The sequence below is a fragment of the Ovis canadensis genome, chromosome 2 (genome assembly GCF_042477335.2).
Source record: "Ovis canadensis isolate MfBH-ARS-UI-01 breed Bighorn chromosome 2, ARS-UI_OviCan_v2, whole genome shotgun sequence".
Taxonomy (NCBI): domain Eukaryota; kingdom Metazoa; phylum Chordata; class Mammalia; order Artiodactyla; family Bovidae; genus Ovis; species Ovis canadensis.
Window position 1 is genome coordinate 215,177,723 of NC_091246.1, and position 24,270 is coordinate 215,201,992.

Genomic DNA, 24,270 nt, shown 5'->3' on the forward strand with positions numbered 1-24,270 from the left:
TCACTTTTATTGAAGTTTATTTTTCTTATTACAGTTGTGTTTATTTCATGCTTATTTGCTTTGAAATTAATTACTAGAAGAAAATTACTGCCTCCAGCTCAAAGCCAAGATTGTCTTCCTTTTAAGTCTTCTTCCCCCACCCCATGTTATGTCTAGTCATTTTACCAAAGGCATGTTGTGTCAGGGGTGTGACTGATAAAAACCAAGTTACGCTTTGTATGATGAGTGAGCTGGTAAGTAAACATACCCAAATAACAGAAAATATAGCTTTTTAAAGGATGATTTTCCATAGCATCACACAATATAAACATTTCCTAACGAATATGTAAGACCTCTAAGGAGAACATTTAAAAAGTGTTTAAATTTTAAACTAATAAAAATGACAGGGTTTTAAAATTCACTTCTTCAGGTGCTCAGTAGACATGTGTGACTGGTGACCGCTGTGTAAGACAGCAAACTCTTAGAGCCTTCTGGTTACAGGACACTGGAAAGGTGTTTTCATAGTTGACTGCAGAAAAGTATGATGACGTGCAATGATCAGCAAGACTTTTGAGCCTAAAAATAGTTTGCATTTGGTTAGAATTCTTTGGGAAGAAGGTGAAAATAAATTTTCTGAGGTTGTGCCTGCATTTTTCTTTAATGATTGGTAGTGAGTACTGAATCACTATGGTACTTTAGGATCCCATTGTTTATATTTAAAAGACTACAAAACATGTCACTTAGTCAAAATTATTTTAAGTAGCAGTGGGCCCACTTGTGAAGATTGCTGTATTGAGGGTTGCTTTTAAGTGTTTTTCTTCATTGGACACTTACATTGTGTTTTTTCTTCTTTCAGCGAGAGAAGGTTCCAGAGGAGTACTTTAAGCATGACCCTGAACACAAGTTCATTTACAGATTTGTTCGTACTCTTTTCAGTGCCGCACAACTGACTGCCGAATGTGCAATAGTGACTTTGGTAATATATTTTTCTCTTTAATAAAAGCATCTCTAGAAGTTTTTTTCTTGTACAGAAGGTATGGGCTTGTTTTTCAGATGAAAGTAGGTTCCTGAAATGATCATCAGAACTTTATTAAAGAGAAATGTATCAAAAGGAAGTAAAATGTACAGATTTGAGCTTTAGTAATCATAATTATTTAAAATGTTGCCACTGCTTTTCTCATCACAAAACAATTGGTGTTAAAGGCAGCAGGAGAGACTTCTGGTTTCTGCTTCCACACCTCCGGACTCATGCACACACAGGGCACAGAGGTACACACCGACAGAGTGTGCCGGGTGGCGGGATGGAGGCAGTCACTCAGCTTTCTGGGCCACGGCAGGTGCAGATTCAGTGTGTTTCTTGTCTCAGGCTGTGTTGCCTAGGCAGTTCTAATGTGTGTCTTGATTGAGACCGACTGCCTTCAACTCCCTGTTCTTGGACGATAATGTTAACCATTTCTACTGTCCTCTGGTGCCTGCGTGTGAAGGTACCCAGGATTGGGGTGTCAGTAGTGCTTGGAAAGGCTTTACTCAAGTTAGCCTGCCAAACTCCAGCTGGGTAAGGACCTTTGTGTCATCCATACTGAATTCCTATGGTAAGATTTTATCATTTGAATAATGATAAATAATCATATTCAGCTGAGAGGTACTTGGGATTGCCTAACTCCTCCCTATAGCAAACCTATAGGGGAAAGTCAGCTGCATGGTCTGGAGGGAAGGAATATGTCCACCACTGCCTGCTCCCCTCCAGGCAGTGTAAGAGAGGCAGCTTCTCCTTTTGCAGAGAGACCCCTCAGTGGGCACCAGGTCAGACACAGGCCTTTTCTTGGAGCTGGCAGGCCATTTGCAGTACTTAGTTAGCATGTGCTTGAGAGAGGCAGGAGTGGCGCTGGCACGTGGAGAGCTGGGAAATGCAGGAGGAGAGTATGTGGGTTGGAAGAGGGGCATTTCTTTGTAGACAAGTTAAGCCCGATGAACCTGTGAAACAGCAGAGTGAGCAGTCATTTGCCTGTATGGGATTGGAGCCTGAAGCGAGAGCAGGGAATTGGAGCGAGAGGCAGGGAATTACGTGTAGCTGTTCAAATGCAGAGAAAGTACGCTAAATAAAAATTGAGGAGATAGATCTGTGGGGACCATCAGCACTTACGGACACATCCCCAGAGGAGTAGCCGGAGTGGTAGGCAACCCAGAAGAGAATCAGAAGAGATGCCAGGAGAGATTGAAGGAGGAGAACATGGTGCACAGGATGAGTGCTGCCAAGGAGCTCCTCGGGGCATAAGTACACACCAAATAGCTGCCTGCATCACGGCTCTAAGTGCTGGGGATAGAGGAGAGTCCTTGCCTTTATGAAGGAAGTATAGCAGACATAAACAGAGGGTGTTTGGTTTTTTTTTTTGTATTGTCTTAAGTTTTTATTGGATTATGGTTGATTTACAGTGTTGTGTTAGTATCAGGTGTACAGCAGAGTAGAAGACTTTTTTAAAATGAGTATTTTTAAAAAGATGACTATTTCAAGTAGTAGTGACAGCTAGAAAGAGAAAGCAAGGTAAAGGGATAAAGAGATTAGAGAGGCTTCCCTGGTGGCTCAGATAGTAAACAATCTGCCTGCAGTGCAAGAGACCCGGGTTCGATCCCTGGTTTGGGAAGATCCCCTGGAGAAGGGAGTGGCAACCCACTGCAGTATTCTTGCCTGGAGAACTCCCCATGGACAGAGGAGCCAGACGGGTCCCTGGGGTCACACAGAGTCGGACACGACTGAGCGACTTAACGCATGCACGCTAGAAAGACCTGGAAGAGCCTCTTCACAGAGGTGAGATCTGAACCAGGACCTGGCTGGGCTGAGGAAGATGAGGGGTGCTGATCCCACAGGCAGAGGGGCAGAGCACAGGCACTGAGGCAGAACCAGCAAGATGGCCACTGTGATCAGAGTAGGGAGTGAGGGAGAGCACAGGTGATGAGGTCACAGAAGGGCGATGGCATCTCACGCAGCGCCCCGTAACGTGCAGGCCACAGAAGTTACCTGTCTGATGGGGCGCCCTGGCAGGTGTTGAGCAGGCCTGTGAGTGCACTTAGTCTAAGAGGCCCTCCTGGCTGCTCTGGGGAGAAGAGACTGGTTGGCAGTCAGTGGGAGCAGAGAAGTGAGGAGGCAGTGGCAGTGATACAAGTCGGAAGTGGCGGACAGAAGGGCAGCGCCGTCAGTTGACCAGTGAAAGCGGAGATAAGAATTCCGAGCAGATTGGAGTGAGATAGCTCAAGTGGAGGTTTTTGGTCTCGGCAGCCAGGCGTGTGGCAGTGTCTTGAGCTCTGAGGGCAGGCCTGGGGAGTGGGGCGCTGTGATGAAGAGCGCTGGTGGTTTGTTACGAAGGCAGCAGTGACTCTGCCTGAGTAGTTTCGGTGGAGCAGTGGTGGCCAGGGGCAGACTAACGTGGGATGAGGAGAGGATGGGTCATGAGGAGCCAGCCTTGGGACATTTCCTGAGGGAAGTGTTCTAAGGGGTGGTGAGGGATGGGCTGAGAATATTGAGAGAGCATTGGAGAAAATCTCTTGACAGAGAGGGGGTTGTTCAAGAAGAGGTGAATTGTGGGAACAGTGTTTTGCAAAAATGAGAGATGGGACTGACTTCATTCATAGAAGAGTTAGCTTCAGGAAAAACAGATGTCACTTCCCCTGGGTCTGCCTTTAGTAAAGGTGAGAGGAAACTGAGGGATTGCCCCTAAGGTTGAACTGCCTCTATTAGTGCCATAAAGTAGAGAGGTGGACCCTGTAGGGAGATTCGTTCTTAGTACTGGAGCATGCTGAGTTCTCTGGGGAACAGGGGCAGAATTTCACTAAGGGTATATAATCTCAGTAACCATGTTTGAAACACAGTTGAGTCTGGAGAGCTTTGGCAGATTTGAGCTGTCAATCTGATAACATTCTGATAAAAACTGGACGTTTTTCTTTTTGTCAGATGGCATATATTCTCTTCTGCAGAGGTAACACCATCACAGCTTATGTCTTTAATCTTTACTCAGCTGTTAACTTGGTCTGGTTCTTTATAGAATAGCCATTTGACACATAAAAGAAGCCATGAAGTCATCCCACAAACTACCTGGCAGATTTAGAGGAGCCCCAGTGATTTAGACACTGGCAGCTCTTAACCACCTTAGAACCAAACAAATTGACTAAGTTGTAGAATACGTAAGACAAATGAATTAGGAAATAATGGAGATGTGAGAAATAGGGGATATGAAAAAAAAAGCTCTTTGTATGCATGAGTCTTCCTTTGAAAGGCACCAAATGTGGTAATAATGTAAAGCTGCTTTGTACTGCCTGTCCTGCTGTGCCACACAGCAGCCACTGGGAGGCTCTCTTCACCAGTTACCATCTTCAAATTCATCCTCTGAAGAGAAGATAAAGAACTGCTCAGTCTTACCAGAGTTTTACATACTCAGGCTTTACGTAAAATTGCCACGTACCCACCACCAGTATGGTAGGTACATTGCACACGGTACGCACTCAGACATTTACTGAACGGTTGAACTGATGCTGGGCTATATGTGCTGCCTTTTACAAGTGGGAAAGTAATAACACAATGCCTGTCTTTAGAATGCCCTATGCTGAGACATCCTTTCATTCCTGTGACCAAAATTGGGTTGGAAATTCACATGGGCAGAGTAGAAATACCAGACTAACAGAAATATCTGCCTTACAACTGTGACCTGGCCTTTGGCCTTAGCCGGCTGAGCAAAAGTCTCTGTAGAACCAAAGAATAAAAGACATGTTAAAAACAGATGAAATCTATCACTCCTAATAATTCTTATCACAGCCCTTAAACTGAACTAAAATCAAAGATCAGTCCTCTACTTTTGCAGGTTTACTTAGAAAGGCTTTTAACTTATGCTGAGATCGACATTTGCCCCACTAACTGGAAAAGAATTGTTTTGGGAGCCATTCTTCTTGCCTCCAAGGTTTGGGACGATCAGGCTGTTTGGAATGTGGACTACTGCCAGATCCTCAAGGACATTACAGTTGAGGACATGTGAGTTTGTAAGGTTACGGTGAACTGTCTAACCATTTTCCAATACCTCATTTGCTCCCATAAAGTTTACATCTTAAGAAATGGTACATTTTAAGAAAGGTTACATTGCGCACAGAGCTGAATTAGGTATAAATATAAAATTAGACTTCTGTCTAGCTGTAGTATAACCATTTGTATTTCCCATCATTAATTAGTTAAATCTTGGTATGTTGTTATTGTCATACTCTGCTTGATAAATTGAAATTACTTTTCTGGTGGTTTTTGCCAAACATTTTACAAGCTCACTACCAGAACAACATGATGCAGTAAATAATTTCACATCTTTCTTAAAGCTGTCTACCAGGTCCAGTCTGTTTCAAGAGGCACATGTCTGGCCTTGGAAGTTAAGTGGTCACTGCTGAGGTCTTAGCACCTCCAGACTACTGAGAGGTTACAACTTCAACTTGAGTCACACATTGTACGTTTGTTTTTGCAGGTCTTTTCTTCTTTTGTAATCTGAGGTTGTATCTAAGGTTCTATTGTTATAGAAACCATGATGTACAGATAACCACACAGAGAGGTTTCAGATCTCTGTGTTCTGTCTCCTCCGCTGTTAGGAGTGTTCCCCATGTTTAGAAATAGAGGTCTGCTGAATTAGAAAACTCCTTTGTTCAGGTACCCCGGGAAGTGTCACTGGGGCCTTACCCGGGGCACTCAGCAACCACAGCAGCACTTGATGGGGCCTTGGGGAGTTCCTCACAGATGGCATGCTCACATGGGCATGGAACATCAGGCTTCCAGTCTGGCTGCGGGGAAGGCCCCGAGGGTGGGAGGCAGCAGGAACCAGAGAGGTATTTGCAGCAGACTCTAGAAGTGCTCACTTGACAGCGAAAATGTCCTTGTGGGTGGCATTTAGGAAAACGTAAAGGTGTACCTCTTTATTATGGCGAACAGCAGAGGACGATCAAGGTCATGGCAGGCAGTGGCAAGAGTTTATTTTTGTTACCTTTGCCCCTGACTCTTAATTCAGAATTACCAAAGTGCATATTTACAACTGAAGCAAATAAGCTTGTGACTAAGAGAAGGGACCAGTGATTGTTGGTAGCTGTCAAAGTGACTTTTAGTGAAAATGTCCACTTTGGTGATAAAAAGTGTCATGGTGATGTTGCTGGTAGCCACCTTAGTATTATGGCAGATAATTCGAGATGAGTAGAAGTACTTTTGGAAGTTGTAGAAACTAAAGTGACATTGAGCACCACTATCATCCATCTTTAAACTGGTTCCTTGAAGGAAGGAGAATGTGTAATCATAAGCACCAGGCCTGCCATGATGGCAGCTGAAATTTTCTCAGAACCTACAACTAAGCATGGGGGCTCTGGGTCCAATTACAGCATCAGAGAACATGCAGGGAAGCGTGTGGGTGTTCATAGCTGTGAGCCCAGTAGCACTGATGGCAGTGTCTAGCTACAGGAAGAAGCTAATTGTAAACAGCACTTTCCTGTGTAAAACAGAATCACCAGGAGCTGTGTTCATAATAGGCTGCTTTTGTTTATGATCTTTGGAAACTGGAAAGCATTACAACCAAGTGTGCAAGTCACATTTGTCTCATCCCCCTGCTGTTGGCTGCTGTTTGTAATGGTCTCATTTTGAGTCTAAATTGAAAAATTGGCATCTATCAGCTTTTCCTTAAAAGTTTTCTAACATCCGTGTATCTTGTTTGAATATATTTCCCTTCAAAAGAATAAGTTAAACTGAGCAGCTGCTGTTGAGAAAATTTGCTGTGCCTATAAATGGCATGCTCTTCAGTCATCTAGTCATTTAAACAACAACCAAAACCGCAGAAGATGCGCATTCTGTAGGCCTAATGCTTTTCAGTAAGTAAAGCTCTGTTAATAGACATGTTAATCCTATGAAGTACTGTATTTCCACACAATTAAAATGTATTAGTGGAAGAGAATATAAAAGGGATAGTGAAGTGCATTTATTCCTGTAGTAAATTAAGTCCTGATTAGCTGATTATAAAAACATTATCTGATTTACATTTCTATAGGCTTATGGCCATATGAACAGGAAATTAATTTTGGAGGTAGGTTCAGTTAGGTTTAAAGTTCAACAAATGAGAAACCTCTTTTCTGCTCACACTCTGCTGTCCACACAGGAGAACATCAAGCATTTGATGACTTATCCAATGGATAAAACATTAACACTTTAAAACCAGGAAACAAATATATTGAAAAATAAGTCACTCTCATTTGTCTGGGTATTTATCATTTTTATGTAATTAACTCTTTAAAGTGATTGCTGTGAAAGTGGTAAGACTTACTCCGATTTTCTTTACTTAAATATTAGACAAGCAAATGACTGTGTATGGTCTCATAGCAAAGACCTGGCTCCCAGCACCCTACTTTCCCACTTCATTGAATTCGCCCCCTGCGTGCATATGCACCTTCTGTCCTAGCCAGGGGTGACCGATGGAGCACAGGGGAAACTGCTCCATCAGAGGTCATATGCTCAAGTGCATTTAAGCTAGCCAAGACGTCTACCCTTAATCCTGCTGCCTCCCATAGCTTAAAAAGTGTATCCCATCCTATCCCAGGAACACCTTCTCATCCTACTGGGGTTAAGAGGAACAGAAACTTGCATTCTGCCCTTTGCCACAGTCCCCTGCACTGGGGCAGGGGGAGGGGATTCCCTTTCCCATCGAGCGTAGCTTATTTATTTATTTATCTGAGATGAATCCTTGTTGCCTCAAGAGTCTTCTCCCTTCAGAGATAATAGCAGTGGCTCTCCATGGCTCCATTTGTTGCCGTGGTGATGTGCTTACTCCTTTTGTTGGCATGTCTCTACTTCAATAAGCCCCTTCCTGTTATCGGCCCGGTGAAAATGTCTGCAAGTTCTCCAGAGCTAATAAACAGCATACCTCATTCCTTTCATCTGATGACTATAGCGGGGCCTTGTGAGTGAGCGTGGAGCATGAATGCACGGCTGCACTAATGGAACTCTGAAGAATGAGCCCCCGAGTCAGCAGCACGGGTGCATAAGAGGGCCGTAACCTCTCCCCCCTTGTCCCAAACTCAGAGTGCCAGGACGCAGAAAGAACCACAAATAGCTGTACCTTGTTTGAACATTAGTGTATTAATCCAGCTGGGGAGCCATTATTTGTTTCAAAACAGTATTTAGAGCTGTTGTAGTGGCTCAGAATGGGGTTTCTGGAGATAGCCCAGTTGACTAAAATTGTCCTATGTTGGTTTTGTCTTGTCCTCCTCCCCCAGGAATGAGATGGAAAGGCACTTTCTGGAGCTCCTTCAGTTTAATATTAATGTTCCCGCCAGTGTTTATGCCAAATACTACTTTGACCTTCGCTCCTTAGCAGATGACAACAACCTGAATTTTCTATTTGCTCCTCTTAGCAAAGAGCGAGCACAGAACCTAGAGGTAAGACTGTGGCATCACTAACTGGGTTTTCTGTCAGCCACCAAAGCCAACATCTGTGGCTAACTTATACTAAGCAGTGACTATTAAAAGGAACAGCTGTTAAATTAACAGTTTGAAGAGCTTATTAACCCGTTGGCATCTTATTCCCTGTGTCTTTTGTGGGTTAGGGATCTCACATTATTAAAAAAAAAAAATTAGATATTCTCTTCTGGAACCATAATTCAGAATGTTTTAAATCAGATTTAATCTGTTTTTAATGGTTTTCCATTTGAATATCCACACTTACTGGAGAAGGGAATGGCAGCCCACTCCAGTAGTCTTGCCTGGAGAATCCCATGGACGGAGAAGCCTGGTGGGCTACAGTCCACGGGGTTGCAAAGAGTCGGACATGACTGAGCGACTTAACTTTCATTTACATATAAACATAACAGGCATTTACATATAACCATACAGGCATAATTTCTTTATAATTGTATCCCTAAATCACATGTACATTGATAATCTACTTACCACTACTTAACTGTCTTAGCTTGCAGTGTGTGTGTGTGTGTATGTGTATGTGTATGTGTATATATATATATATATATCACAGTCCAGTCCCATGAGTAGACCAGAAGCATCAGTGGCTAACCTGCAAGACCTGTACTTGGAAATTACAATGTGGGTTCAGAAACTGGATGTAGAAAGTACATGGGTTTTTAATGGAAATGGTAACATACATGGGATGAAGTAATTTGTAGTGGTGATTTGAAGAGTAGTTTGAAGTAGCTTGTGATTTCTGGTGGGTATACAGCAAACTGAAATGAATACATATAAAACTGACACTTTTTCTGGTACCTTGGTACTTTAGAATAAGACGTTTTTCCATGGTAATTTACCTGCATGTGAAATAGCACCTTGTAGTGCTTCATCACCAGACCTTTCTTGCCTTCAACACACACCTACCTCATTAAAATTTTCTTAGAGTGTGTAGTAAATAATGAAGACTGAATAGAAGTTGAATAGCTGGGTAAACACTGATTTTGCTCAGGTGTGTTCATTATGTTTAAGGATCTAGTATACAGGTAACATCATATTGCTGTTAGATGGGGCCTATTTTGGAAACGCTGTTTTTAAGTAAGTTCCTCCCTGCCCCAGCAATCTCATCATAGCCCTTCAAGGATATTACCTTAGGGAATCAGCAGTGTAGATACCAGCTATCCAGAGTAGCAGTAACTGTGAGCCTGAATGAGTGCAGATGTGTGGTTTATCAATGATGCTTTCTATTTTTAAGGTTGGAACTTTTTTTTCCCCCTAATTATACCTATGTTCTATCTGATTGACTTTTTTAGGCCATCTCCAGATTGTGTGAAGACAAATACAAAGACTTATGCAGAGTTGCTGTGAGAAGGTCTTTCAGCGCTGATAATTTCATTGGTATTCAGCGCTCCAACGCCATCCTCTCATAAACAGAGAGAGGTGAGGGGTTGTAACATCATGAACCCCTTGTAACAATGACTGGAGAAATACCACCTCTCCTACTCAGAAACCAGCAAAGTTAGTATTTTCACCTAACAGAAAGACACTGAATTCAAGAGACTCACGGACAGCAAAGATTATGGTCATAGGAAAAAAACTGGACCTTGTCAATGCAACACACTCTTCTGTCCTTTTTAATGTAAACAGAGTTACAAAAACCACTCCAAAGCTAAAAGCTCCCAACCCACCCACAGATATTTGCTTACTATGTAGGCCGATAACTGTGAACTATGTGAGGGTTTTTTTTAATAGTTTAAATTTTTAGACTTTAAAGACACTAACTATAGAACTTTTACTTTTTCCTATTTTTCTTGCCCATATTGCTGCATATTCCTTTAGAATCAATGCAGTATTACTATTCAAACATGGGACTCCTAACAACTCATAAAGCCACTTAGGAACAGACTGTTGTAGCATTGTTAGGTTTTGAAGGATTCTTCCTCCCTACTATTTCATTGAAGCTGCTAGTCATTTTTGGCAATCAGTTTAAACCAAAAAGCTGCTGAATAACACTTGTCATTCAGATTTTTTGCAAGCACTACTTATTAGCATATTAGCATGTTTGGGATCATAAGCAGAAAGTATGTTGTTACCTACATCTATTGGGTCCGTGCTGCATTTCTTAACTCTAATGGTGCTTCTCATTTTCTGATGATTTTCCTCTTTGTTAAATACTTGTATTAAAGGATATTTTCATAATTCCAGCCAACCTGTTAGCCCAGGAATAAGCAGATAGTGAAATAGAAGGTGTCCCAAAAGTCTTGGTGCAATTTTAAGCTTTAATACAGTGTGTTTGGACACTCCAAGACACTGCTGCAGAAGTATAAACGCTACAGACACAAAACATCACTTGAAAGTGTACTTGAATTTCTTCTAAACTCATTTAATTTTGTAAATCTTAGATGTTAAGCTTTTGATTTTAATTTTTTGTTTCAGCCCCTCTTGAAGATGGCAAACAATGGGCTGAAACAAAAAATTAAAATTAAGAGCTTAATGTTTAAAATTTACAAAACTTAATGAATTTAGAAGAACTTCAAGTAAACTCTCAGGCGATGTTTTATAAGTTTGTAGCATTTATACTTCTACAAGTATCAGAGCTTCATATTGCACAGAGACTTCAGGAGGATATCTTGTATCTTTATAGACCTGGCCGCCTCTTTTTAAAATAGTCCTTTGCCTGGCTGGGCTGTTTCTCTGCTTGAGCACCTAAGTTTCTTTTTTCTAGGTTTGGTAAAGGAATTATGAACAGTAGCATTAATTCTCCTGTAATAAATTGGAAGGAATTGGACCCTAATAGTAGTGATAGGAAAGTGAGTGATGTGAAACAGCGTTTCTATGCTGTGTGTTGACCTGGCTGTAGGTGTGTTCTGTTACTTGAGGAAAGATAAATCTTAGGAACCCTTACCTCAGGCTGTTTAAAACACAGGGTACCACTTAGCCACCAGGAAGCCCATTAAAAGACAGGGAGGTCCAGTAATCAGTCTTTTAGGAAATTGGTAATGATGTCACCTAAACTTGAAACATTAAAAAAAAAAAAAAAAGTGTTCTCAGCTACGTAAAATCTTTCTCCTCCCACCTTCTCAAATGTAATCCTAGGAATTTTGCCTGTAAACAAAGCATTTCTGGGCCAGAAATACTTTCTCTCTTTATAGCAAGGCTTTGCATTATATTGAGTGCCACAGGTTCCATCATTTTTAAAGGACAGAGACATAAATGATAAATAATGGATATAAAATATTACAATCTACCACCTCAAAAAATACTGTTTATGGAGCTTGGAGATTCAAGTATTGATTGCAGTTTTATTTTGAAAAGAATGCTACAACTTATGTGGTTTTTCTTCCTCATGTTTATATTAAAAGAAAAGCTAATAAACTCTATTTTAATTAAAATACATGGCTGCTGTGTAACTTCTCACTGTTAACATACTATGGTTCTGCCTAGCTCAAATGTTTTCAATCAGCTCTGATAGGCCTTAAAGCATTTTCCGACTGATCATTCAAAAGTTGTTTTGACCGTTGCCTTTAGTTAAGAGGTAGGCATTTATTCCTTTGGCTTATGTTCTTTTCAACCAGAAGATAATTTAGTACACTTAAAACCACTGGCTGTAGTGCTCAGTGGTATAGTGCATTAGATGGCACTTTGGAATTGTGTGTTATTGTACCAGAAGGAAAAAGCACATTGGAAGATAAAAGGTAAAACACAGAAGGGAATTACAGAAATACTGTTGAATCAGAACATGAGTTATTTGAGGATTTTCAAGCCATTGAACAGGAAAGAAAATGGAAGAAGAGGAAGTAGAATTGCGGTTATAAAGAGGGTGACTTTTAAACAAGCCATGTAATATACCAAATCACCATAAGGTTTCTTTAAGACCCTAGTCACCGCACTCGAACAATATTCCATCACTCCTGATAGTATTGCTGTGTTTTCATCCACCTTAATTCACTACCTAAGGTCAGATCTTTTAACTTTATTCTTGATAAGCTGTTGATTAGGAGAAATGATCTGAATTAGCGCAGGAGGAGGAAAACTATTACAAATCAGTTGCTAAGATAGTTTGTACTGTGTAATAATATGCCAGTTACTAAGCAGAAATGCTGACATAGCTTGAGTGGTCAAAGGTTAAAAAAAAGTTGGGGTACATTGCTTGGACATGACTGCAGCTTCAAGACAAGTTAGTAGAATCACTAAAAATTGCTCTTTCAGTGTTAATTCTAGAGACAATAACAGCCATTTTGATAAATGGGGAAAACTTAAAAGATTTAAACATCACTGAAAGTAGGTTCTCATAAATACTACAGGGCATGGAAACTAGTTCCTAGTAGGGGCAATAGGGTAGTTTTGAGATTCCATACCCAGGAAGGGTTTATTCCCTAAAGTACTAAGACTATAAAAGAAAACCTCAACTCAAATTTATTTTCATTTTTAGTTTTTGGAATATACTGACAGTGCAATTTTAACTGGAATACTGTGAACTGAACTTTATAAGGAAAAGACAAAAGGTTTCAAGTCTATGTTTGACCCAAATGAAATTGTCATTTTTCTACATTAAATTCACGTGGTTCACCCTAAGACAACTTAGGGCCCAGTGTTTCTGAGTTTTTTCCATCCTGTATCTATCATGACCCTATTCTATTACATCTACTCCTAAAGTACCCTGTATGCCCATTACTGAAATTCAACATTACTAAATCCTGGTTTTATAACAGCTCATTTCATTTGTTAGTTTTCCCATTCTATAAAATATACCATTACTTGATTTTTTTAAAGTGCTGAAGTCAGTATTTACTGGAAAATGATTCACTCTATATTTTAGGTTATGCAATGTTTTTGGAAGTGTTTACAGCATGTAGGTTACCTGAACTCTTTCATCACACAAGCCTTCTAACCACATGTAAATGACTAGGACTGTTCCTCACCCAGAAACTGTAGTCTTTGAGTACAGAGCTACTTGGTAAAGCACTTGACAGCTGGCATAGCCTCTCTCAGGCAAGTACTAGTTTCTATGCAGAATCTGTAGATTATACCTAGCATCTATCAAGGATTAGATCACCTAAAATCTTAACTGTTAGCCACTTATCAACCTGGCCAGCCTGACACTGCCAGGAAAAATAAAAATCTAGCAGCGCTTCAGCAAAGTCTGGTCCCTTGTACACAAGTGCAGTCTGTGATTTCTGAGGCAATTTACACTAGTCTAAATGGGTTTGGCAGATGAGAGAACATTTACTTAATGTGAAACGAATTTTAAGAATACCAGTTTGTGGTTTAGGATCTCTGGGATGCAGAAAGAACTAGGAAAGTGAAATAGAAATTAAGAGGAATCCAGAGTCAAATGAAAAGTGGTTAACATTCTTTAAAAAAGGCCCAGGTTAGGTGACTATTGTAAATGTGAAGGGAGCTAGTAATTTGAATATTAGAAAAATTCAGTGACAGCCTCAGAACCTAAGGTCCTCAAGAAAGTGTCTGTATCTACTCGGATTGTTCTAACTTTCTCTTAAAACATCTATTCCTTCATCCTAGCATTCTCATTTCCAACCTTTACTTCTGGCTCCCCAGGCGGTGGCCCTATATTTCCTCACTGTGGGAACTGACTCTTCCAAAGGCAGAGAGAGATTCAGTGTGTGGTCACCTCCCACTGGCCTCTCTCAAGAGGATCATCTCAGCTTCACCCTCTGACTTTCTGCTAGTGCTCAATGTGGCAGTGCTTGATGCTGGTTACTACTATGATCCATTTCCAAAGCCTTATCAGCAGGTTCCAAGAAATACAGGATTTACATGGCTCACAGACTAACTGTTCCCTGAGATCCCCTTTAATCAACTACTTGGGCCCTCCTCAAGGTACTTGTTCCCCATTTGTTGCACTCAGTCCCCTGACCTGCCCACAATTCTAGATGTATCTCCTCAGGCTAAGCAGCAACCCCACATTCCAAACCCCACAACTTGTTTCCCATCTATTAGGAACAGATGCCTCACTCTTAAGGTAACCCCTCTCATCCAACGGAGGCAATTCCATCCCAACTCTTAAAATCAAACTTATATCCACCCCCATCCCCTCCCCTCACCAATTTATTCTGCTTCAAAATTGCATTCATCTTCCCAACATGAGGATAGGGCAATTTGACCTTGCTTGGTCCTTTACGTGTACTAGTATTTCACAAGATGTGGTCCCTCTCATGGGCTGAAAGCCTGTAAGAAATGAATAGAATCCTGGAACAGATGAAGAAACTGGAAAACCTGGTGAGATCCAAATGAAGTCTGGAGTTAACATGATAATCTTGACTTAAGTTTAACAAAAGTGCTATGATAATATGTTCATATTAGGGCAAGATGTATATATTTTCACAACTTCTCTGTAAATCTAAAATAATTCTAAAAACAAGCAAACAAAAAGACCCACTTCCTGGACCCTAGACTAAATGAATCTCAATTTCTGGAACGAAGCCAGGAAATCTACATTTCAAATAGGAACCCCCAATGATTCTTACACAGACCCAAACTTGAAAACTAGTCTTTCTCTTCCATCCCATACCTGAATGGCTGCTTCCTCCTCCTTTTATTGATACTTACCTTAACCTGGTTTAATCCTTCAGATCTTCTCAACTCTATAAATTTCACAGATGAGAAAGTACTAAGATGAAAGTACTAAAAGGTTAAGTATAATCTGTCTAGGATCAAGCAGCCCATGATCGATGGAGCTGGAATTTGAGTCCCTTGTCAGTCTAGCTCCCAAACCTATGCATAACACAATTCTACTGCCTCTCATTCTGTTGGACGTGACCAATTAAAGAGCTCTGCAACTAAATCACTAAAAAAGCATTATGACCTATTTTTCTGGCCACCTAACAGGCCCCTTTTCTACTGGTGGGGAAGAAGCAATGAGAAAGCATCGGGAAGATGTGTCAGCTACGGAGACCTGTACAGGGAAGGCACAGTGGCTTTTCTACCCAGATCCAGTTCAACTGCTGTATTTCCTATTCTCTCAAATGCCCTAATGTGTACCAGTCTAACAATGCTCATCTTACTCACTTTGACACTACATTCTCTCAGGTTTGCTGAGCATCTGTCCATACTGTCAGGAAGTGGCAACTTTAAAATCAACTTATAATAGGTCCTCTGTATCCACAGGTTCTGATCAGTGGATTCAATCAACCATGGGTTGGAAATACTTGGGGGAAAAAATATCAGAAAGTTCCGAAAAACAAAACTTTAATTTGCTGCATACCACCGTTTGCATTATACTTAAAACAGCTCCTTACTGAGGATTTGTATTAGGTATTAGAAGTAATCTAGACATGATTTAAAGGATATGGGATGACGGAAGAGCGGTGTGTAGGTTATATGGAAATATTGCACCATTTTATATAAAGGACTTGAGCATCTGTGGATTTTGGTATTTGCGGAAGGGAAAGTTCCTGGAACCAGTTCTCCACAAATACAAAGGGAGAATATATATCTGCTTATCTGGGCTCCCTGACTGGTGTTTAGACCGTAATGAAAGTGTTAGTTGCTCAGTCATGTCCAACTCTTTGTGACCCTATGGAGTCCAAAGAGTGTGACTTTGTGACTCTATAGTCCAGCTCTATGGACTATAGCCCGCAAGGCCCCTCTGTCCACGGAATTCTCCAGGCAAGAATACTGGAGTAGGTTGCCATTTCCTTCTCCAGGGGATCTTCCAGACCCAGGGATTGAACCCAGGTCTCCAGCATTGCAAGCAGATACTTTACCGCCTGAGCCACGTGGGAAGCCTGAATACCAAGTTGTAAATCTAATGATAAAGTCTGGGGAGTTCATGACTGCCAAGCAGGCACACGGAACAGCACCACTTCCATCCAAATTGCTTCAGCAGAGTCTAGACAGAGCTGACAAAACAGAACACAATGTCAGGCAGTGTCTCTGTTCTTGTGTATTTCCCTTCATTTCTTCAAGTGAATCATAAAATAATCATAGGATTGGCAGGAGAAACCTAAGAAGTATATTCAAGTAAAACATGTTTTCATTAGTTCTGCTTCTGTGATTGGAATTTGCTTGATTTTATTATCAATAAAAAGGTTGCCACTCATATCTGAGAAATCTGATAATTAGAATCCACATAGCACCTTCAGCCAGCACATGCTCATTCATGTACAACTCTGTGAGATGCCGTGGACTGTAGCCCACCAGGCTCCTCTGTCCTTGGGATTTTTCAGGCAAGAATACTGGAGTGCTTTGCCGTTTCCTACTCCAGGGAATCACTTAGAAAGCGGTGTGTCTCTTTGTAAAAGCATGAGGAGAAAAATACTTGTATAGCATCTTTTTATTTACTTTACCATTGCTTTAATGCACTTTAAAATTTATCTACATTAATTGGGAACAAAGAAACAAAAATAGACATTTCTTTGTTTTTCATAAATAACTACTCTCCATATTTGATAAAAATCTCAAACCATTATTTTAGCTTCCCACAAATATAATACATACAGATTTTTTTTCTGAAATAGTGTCAGCAAATTAAGTACCTTGAAACTAACATGACCACATACAACTGCTGTTCTACTGACTTCCAGGAACAAAACAAAAACAAAAAACTTCTTCTCAAGATGCTCTGGGTTTCCTTTTGTTAGTGTTAAGAGATTCAGAATTATAATCATCTGCCAGTAATAATTTATAGATTTGAGTTGATTGTCTACAAATAAAATACCACTGGCGTTGCTTTATGAGCTCCGGATTTGACATGACATCGACAATACCTCAAGGGACAGGCAATACACATATGTGGAAATCAGAAAAAGTAGTGAATGCCCTGGGCTTGAACTACTAACTCGGTATGTGCCTCATTTGGCTCAGTAATAAATTCACCTGCACCAAACCCGTATCAAAAGTCACTAAATCTCCCATATATATAATATATATTATTTATATACACCCACAACACATACATACTATACATACAGTTTGTAACAACATGAAGTAATATTGTCTTCAAATAATGTACCACAGACATTATCCTGGCTGAAATAAATCCTGTAATTGTCGTCAAGCTGCTAGAAGCTTTTCAGAGTTCTGAGTCAGGTTACTTAGTTACTTTCATCCTGCGTACCCTTCACCCTGCTTTCATGTCTTGGTAGCTTTTTCTTTCAGAACCACCCTCCTCAACCCAGGCAGATTTCTTTCCCAGGATCACTTGATTGGACTTTGGAGGCAAGAAAGGGCACGCAGAGGGAGCAGGCAATTCTCAGCCACTGCACCTCACACCTGCCTAGATTTGTGATGGTCTCTGTCCTGCTGGCCCCACTCGGTGTTAGCAGTGATTCAAAGCTTTGTCCCTCCTACTCCCCTTGGTCTTTCTGTAGAGCACAAAAGTGAAAGAAGCCTCTTTAGCAGAGGTGGCAGTTCATTAAAATATACAACTACATTTCCTAGCTCTGGGGTTCCCATTCGGTACTTAAGACTGCAGGTCACGGATGCTGTTATTAAGGTTTGGTGTGGGATCCATGAGGTTTTCTCCTGGCAGCCGGTGTCAGGATTAGTGCAGCCCTAACCCAGGAGGAAAGGGCCTAATGAATACCAACTTGGAAACAGTGCTGTTGGCCCATTATTTAAGCCTGTACGTGTGCACGTGGCACACAACACACGCATGGGCCCGTCGCTGGGAACGACCGCAAGAAAACATGACAGAGGCTTGCAAGGATAAACCAGTAAGGCACCAAGAGAACTTTCTTCCAGTCAATTTGGACAGCTTCAGAATGTGAGGTTACTCATACATATTAAAAAGACTTCCTAAGTCTCCCGTCAACTGATCCACGGACAGGTCACATGTTAGTTCCTTCTAAATCTTTACCCTCCTATCTATGATGAGAGACACTGCTTAACATTTAACCATGAAAGGGACAGCCCAAAAGCTGTATATGAATGAGACTAAACTGGGCCTTAAATCCTCATTAACATCAGAGCTAGCTGTAAAGAAGTTGCTAAACTACCTCACAACCTTTCATTTTATAATTGTTTTCATGAGTATGGATTGTCTGCCTAATGAAAATAAAAATCAGGAGAAAATCGAGTATGGGATGGAAACGGGGTGAGCATAAATAGACGGGTTTCTCCGCCTGGGTAGGGGGAGGGGTGGTTAATGCAAGACTTCAGGAAGCAGGTGGGCTTAATCTTTGAGGGAAGGGAGAGCAGGGGTGAGAGAGAGACTGAAAACAGGCAACACTAAGAACTGGGATGAACCTAAAAAACCTCCAATGCATCACCTCTATTATTGCTCTTTGCCTTAGTATCCTTAACTGTCTTAATTGTCTTAATTTTTTTTTTTAAGTAAATTGGTTTTTCTTTTTAGGTTTGGTATGTTGCCAAAATAAAAAAATAATTGTTTTAAAAGAATTAAATCACTTCAACCACATCCTCTCACAACTTTTAGATAAATTCTGCATCATCTTTACACTCTTCCACAAAAAAAAAAAAAAAAAGAGAGAAAGAGGAACAACCCAAATTAGACACAATGACTGAAGGCAGCAGAATAATCTATGTACTTTCTGGGAAGAGGTCAAGGTGATCAGAAAAGGTCCTCATTTGAAAAACAGGAGAGGAACTGGCCCTCAGGCAGGGCATCTATTTCAAGGTTCTAAGAAGCTGCAGAATAAATAGAGGAATTAGATGTGCAAAAAGTTCTGTAGCTTGGTGTACCAGGTTTCGTCAAATATACTGAAATTTAATTTTGATTTAGATGAGTGTGTAAGAGCAGTGCATTTTTATAAACATGAACAACCTTTGAAAGTTCATGAAAACTATTAACATCATGCTTCTTTCCATCAGCATAGCACTTAAATCCACAGTGGAAAATATACACTTCTTTACTTAATATCCATAAAGTAAAACCTGACCTGGGCTTAAATCTTACTTTTCCAACTTTGGTATAAATGAAGTACAAATCTTTATACTTGTCATTTTTCTAGAGAGGCCTTCCCAAATTTTAATTGCATTTGCTATTTTAGCTTCTTAAATTTAGTCCCAAGTATTTTACTGGAAAATGCACTGTCACTCCCTTCCCCAGCTGTAGCCTCACACTCTTCTTGAATGAATGAATGGTTAAACAGATTAGGAAAGCAAACAACATTTTTAACAGTAAAGTGTGTGTGTGTGTAGCATGTGTACGTGTGTATTCAACAATACACAGGCTTTCATATATGAATGAGGGAATGGTTCAACAGATTAGAAAAGCAAACAGAATTCTCTAACAGTAAAGTGTGTGAGGGTGTGCTCACCAATATACAGGCTTTCTCAGAAGAGGAGGAAAAGAAAAATATATTGAGGTGGGGTGGCGAAAACCGCTTTCCTTTTGCTACACTGATCCACGTTTCAAAAGCTTAAGCAAGTGTGTTATGGTCTCATTTGTTGTCAGAGGCTGCAGAGAGCAGTGTCTCGCTGCTTTTGAAATATCTGGCTGTAATCTAGTCCAAAGTCCAGGGACATTCATTTTCCCTCATTGCAGGCCAATGTTTGTTCACAGGTAGCCTCCCTCCCACCCCACCCCCCTTTCAAGCACCTCATTCAAGGATGGGTGTGGTTTCTAATCACAGCTCCCCAGGAGAGGAGGAATAAGAAAAGCAAAAGGACTGTTTAACATGATAAAGGAGGTGGGAAGGGGGTGGAGCAGATAAGAGAATTGCTGGAAATTTACTTAATTACAGGAGGTATATCCAGTTTAGTCCTTAAATGTAAAAAGGAGCCCCCTTCAGCTCTGTGACTAAGTACTCTCAGAAGAAGGAAGTGGGTTCATTTTTACCAAAATATAACACAAGTTTGTTTTTTTTTTAAAGTAAGATCACTGGAGTCTATTAAGAACCACCCACTCCTCCAGCACAAAGCTGCCATCTTAACAGTCTAGTATTGAAGTTCAACCAATCGCCATCCCTTAGGTTAGCACTATTCCAAACATTTATTCTGGACACTTTCAATGCTACCTCTAAGTCATTCAAGCAAAGCTGGCACTGTCAAGAATGAGAATGATTACAAGTACTACAGAAAAGAAACCCAAGCTCGCTAAACAAAGCTAGGACTCACACAGAAACTGAACACTTCCTAACCTTGTCACTTTCCGGAGGCCCTAAACCCATTCTGCTCCCCCCCTCAGTATGACTTAGGGTGTCCCCCTAAGTTAGGGAAAGGGTCAAGCAGCTCACCTTAAAGCATCTGGGACACTTTAAGCAGTGGAAGGAGAAGTAAGCTGGAGAAGCCCACGCGACAACTTCCGGGTCACAGCAACCTAAACTTTCACTGTTCACATTATTTTTAAAGACACAAGTATAGGAAATACATTTTCCCAATTGAGACCACACAGTTCACAGAAACCGGAACCAAGCGGAACTCCATTATAATGCCAACCTTAGGATTGTAAAGCCCCCCAAAGCAAAAGGTAAATTTTGTTGCCAAAATGCAACAAAGTTAAAAGTTAAGAAAACGACATATAAATTAAAAACAGGGTTCCCCTCGAAAAGGCAGGAAGATAGAGCAGACGTCAGCTGAGCCCCTCTGAGAAGTCCTGGGACAAGGTGCCCCCCTGGAAACAGCCCCTTCCCCCCTCTTTCCAAGTTGCCCCAGGAGGGGGCGTCAGCACCATGAAGGTAACCGGAAGTGACCTTGGCAAAGCTACCAAACAAAAACCACCTAGCTCCCTCAACACCCCCCCCCGGCTCCCGGTCCCTTGGCCTCCTCCTCCTACACGTGCGACAGGGACACCTGCTTGTGGTAGGCGGCGGCGGGGCCGGGGGGCCCGGTCCTGCCCGTGAGCGCGGCGCTTGCCTCGGCGTAGTCCCCCGCGGCCGTGGCACCGCCGCTCTTGTGGCCCCGCCGCGGACGGCAGCAGCAGCGGCTGGTGAAGCGTCGCCACGACTCCACAGTCTTGCCGGACCAAATCCAGACGCCCGACGTGATGCCCACCACGAGGCACATGAAATACTTGAGCATGAGCACCCAGTACTCGGGCTTAGCACGTGGCTGGCCGGAGTCCGGGCCCGGGCACGCGCACGTGAGCGCGGCCTCCCAGCTCTCGCGATAGTGCTGTTCATACAGGTAGCAGGCCACCACGATGCTGGCGGGCACTGTGTAGAGCAGCGTGAAGATGCCGATGCGGATCATAAGCTTCTCTAGCTTGTCCGTCTTGGTGCCGCCCTGCTTGATGACGCTGCGGATGCGGAAGAGTGACACGAAGCCCGCCAGGAGGAAGAGCGTGCCCACCAGCAGGTAGAGCACCAGCGGCCCCAGCACGAAGCCACGCAGCGAGTTCAGGTTCTGGTTCCCCACGTAGCAGATGCCGGCCACCGGGTCCCCGTCCACGGAGCTCAGGGCCAGCGCGGTGATGGACTTGACGCTGGGGATGAGCCACGCGGCCAGGTGGAAGTACTGCGCATAGCCCGCGATGGCCTCGTTGCCCCACTTCATGCCGGCCGCCAAGAACCAGGTGAGCGATAGGATGACCCACCAGATGGAGCTGGCCATGCCGAAGAAGTAGACTAGCAGGAAGACGACAGTGCACAGCGCAGGGCCCGTAGTCTCGTAGTGGATGTGGCTGTGCTCGCGGCTGCAGGCGACGCTGGCATGACCCACGACCAGGCGCACCAGGAAGCCCAGCGACACGCAAAGGTAGCAGGCTGACAGGAAAATGATGGGGCGCTCCGGGTAGCGGAAGCGTTCCATGTCTATGAGGAAGGTGGCCACCGTGGTGGAGGTGGAGATGAAGCACAGCACAGACCACAGGCCGATCCAGAAGGTGGCGAACGTGCGCTCGTCGGGGCTGAAGGACGGCTGGTAGCAGGGCACCGCGCAGTTGGGTACCTGGCCCGTCCGCACCTTGTTGTAAAGCGGATGTGACTCCTTCAGAATGGGCACGAAGGGCTCGCGGCACCTGCACACCGACGGGCCCCCGGCGGCGCAGTCGCTCCCCGAGGCCGGCGACCCAGGCAGGCTGGAGAGGGTGGGCTTGACAGGGAAGGGCCTGGGGGGAGCCGTGGTGGCCTCGCTGCGGTTGTAATCCATGCACAGGACCTCGGCGTCGCGGCCCAGCACCGGGAGGCGGTCGCAGCTCATGCGTTCCGGCCAGGCAAAGCCGTACTGGCGCATGAGCGGCGAGCAGCCGGCCTTGGCGCGTTCGCACACCGAGCGGCAGGGCGGCAGCGGCTTGTGGTAGTCCGGCAGGCAGATGGGCGTGTACATGGAGCACAGGAAAAAACGCAGGTCCGGAGAGCAGTGGATCTCCACCAGCGGCCAAAACTGGTGCACCTCCAGGCCCGCCTCGTCCTGCGTGTCGTGGTTGAACTGGTTGGGCATGTGCGTCAGGTTGTAGCCGATGCCGCGGCACATGGGCACTGTGATCTCCTGGCACGCCGGGGCCTTGGAGGCGGCGGCCGCCCGGCCCGCCAGCTGCGCCAGGAGCAGCAGCAGCAGCGAAGGCGGCGCGGACGGGTCAGGCCGAGCCATAGCCCCCTCCCTCCCCGCGTCTCCCGCAGCCCGCGCGGGGCCAGCTCAGGCAGGAGGAAACCGGGATCGGAGCTTCCCTCTCCGAGGACTTGTGTGGCGCCGGGGCTGGCAACCTGTTGGTTTCTTTTTCAAGAAATCCGTCCAAAGACCAACTGTTTCGGGAGGGCGCTGCCTCCGCAGAAGCGCTCAGCTCTTCGCTGGACAGGGCTGGAGAGGGACGATTAGGCTCCGATTCTGGGGAAAGAACTCTTAAAAAAAAAAGAAAAAAAAAAAAGGTGGGGGAGAAGAAAAATGACAACCACTCCCAATTAGAGGGGCGTCAACAGTACAATTCCCTCAAGCGGTCTCCAAATCTCTAAATTAACCTCTATCTTTTCCCTCCCCTCCACCTCCTGGAACACAACTACAGACTCCCCGTCCCTCACCCTGCCTCCCTTTTCCCTGGGCCTGCCAGGCTACACCCCGAAGTCACAGCGCTCAGCCCCCCCAGGAAAAGGGCTGAAGGACAGGGAAAAGAATGGGGAGAAGGGGAAGGCGCGGGCTCTCACCTCCGAGAATCCCGAGAAAAGCAGATAGCCCGCAGCCAGCCTGGGTCCCCCGTCTCTGGGACACTCCGCGTTTCTCAGAGACGGACTGGCATCGGGAAAGTTTGGCGAGAGGCTGAGTATCCGAGGAAGCAGCACATGGCAGCAGGTGGGGGCGTCTCAGAGAGGGGGTCGCCCCCTGAACGAGGTCGCCGCAGACTGGTCACTCGCCCTCTCCTCCTCCGGGGCCCCCCGCATGATCCGGGCAGGGGTAGGGCGGGGACAGGCCGTGCGTTCCACCAGGGTCCGGGAGCCGGACGGAGGGGCGAGTGCGCCTGGCTGCACCTGGGCGAGAGGAAGGCGACTGGCGGATCCCGCCGCCTCACAGCACCGCGAGCAGCCAGCGCTGGCCCTGCCGGGACTGCACGGTGCGAGCCCGCCGCCGCGTCCCGCCCGCCGGCCGCTCGCCTCCTCCCCTGCAGGGGGCTCCGCGCTCCAAGCGGACTCCTGGGGGCGGTGGCGGCGCTCCCGGGACGCGCCGGGCTCGGCTCCTCCCCCGCACTCTAACACCCTTTCGCCCACCTCCGCCGGGTATAGAACTGCACGCGGCGACGGCGGCGGTGGCCACAGCAGAGTCACGGTCGCGGGCGGACTGGCCTCTCCCGCCCCGCCCGGGTCACCTGCTTCTAATGCCCGCCGGGAGACTCCGCCCCAGCCCCGCCCCTTCGCGCTGGGGCTCGGTTGGTGGGCCGCCCCGCCACACTCTCCGTGCGTCCCCGCCCACTGCCCCGCCGGCTCGGCCTCTCCCCAGGCGCCCTCGGGTCCAGCCAGAAGCGGGTAGCCAAGGAGCGCGGGCCAATCGCT

At 44.4% G+C, this 24,270-nt stretch overlaps 2 protein-coding genes across 8 annotated transcripts in view; one reads left to right on the plus strand and one right to left on the minus strand.

The window, feature by feature from the left end:
- CCNYL1 (cyclin Y like 1) overlaps positions 1 to 11,820 on the plus strand; it is a 36,022-nt gene extending 24,202 nt beyond the window's left edge. For both annotated transcript variants that reach the window (XM_069578160.1, XM_069578161.1), the window contains 4 exons: positions 836 to 955; positions 4,830 to 4,996; positions 8,248 to 8,410; positions 9,742 to 11,820. In XM_069578160.1, the coding sequence (XP_069434261.1) occupies positions 836 to 955; positions 4,830 to 4,996; positions 8,248 to 8,410; positions 9,742 to 9,858 (567 nt within the window). In that variant the 3' untranslated portion in view covers positions 9,859 to 11,820. The remainder of the gene's footprint in view (positions 1 to 835; positions 956 to 4,829; positions 4,997 to 8,247; positions 8,411 to 9,741) is intronic.
- FZD5 (frizzled class receptor 5) lies at positions 1 to 24,101 on the minus strand. Of its 6 annotated transcripts, XR_011254661.1 has the most exons (5): positions 23,431 to 24,070; positions 21,209 to 23,130; positions 16,156 to 16,290; positions 814 to 1,046; positions 1 to 555 (listed from the first exon to the last, which is right to left on the minus strand). XR_011254661.1 is itself a non-coding variant. In XM_069578159.1 (3 exons), exons 2-3 carry the CDS (start codon positions 22,880 to 22,882, stop codon positions 1,939 to 1,941), a joined length of 1,752 nt encoding a protein of 583 aa, XP_069434260.1. In that variant the 5' UTR covers positions 22,883 to 23,130; positions 23,431 to 24,070; the 3' UTR covers positions 1 to 1,938. The 6 variants fall into 6 exon arrangements, 3 of the variants coding, with proteins under 3 accessions (XP_069434260.1, XP_069434259.1, XP_069434258.1); XR_011254662.1 differs by lacking the exon at positions 16,156 to 16,290; XR_011254660.1 differs by lacking the exon at positions 16,156 to 16,290 and having other exon boundaries at positions 21,146 to 23,130.
- Between the last annotated feature and the right edge of the window lie 169 nt (positions 24,102 to 24,270).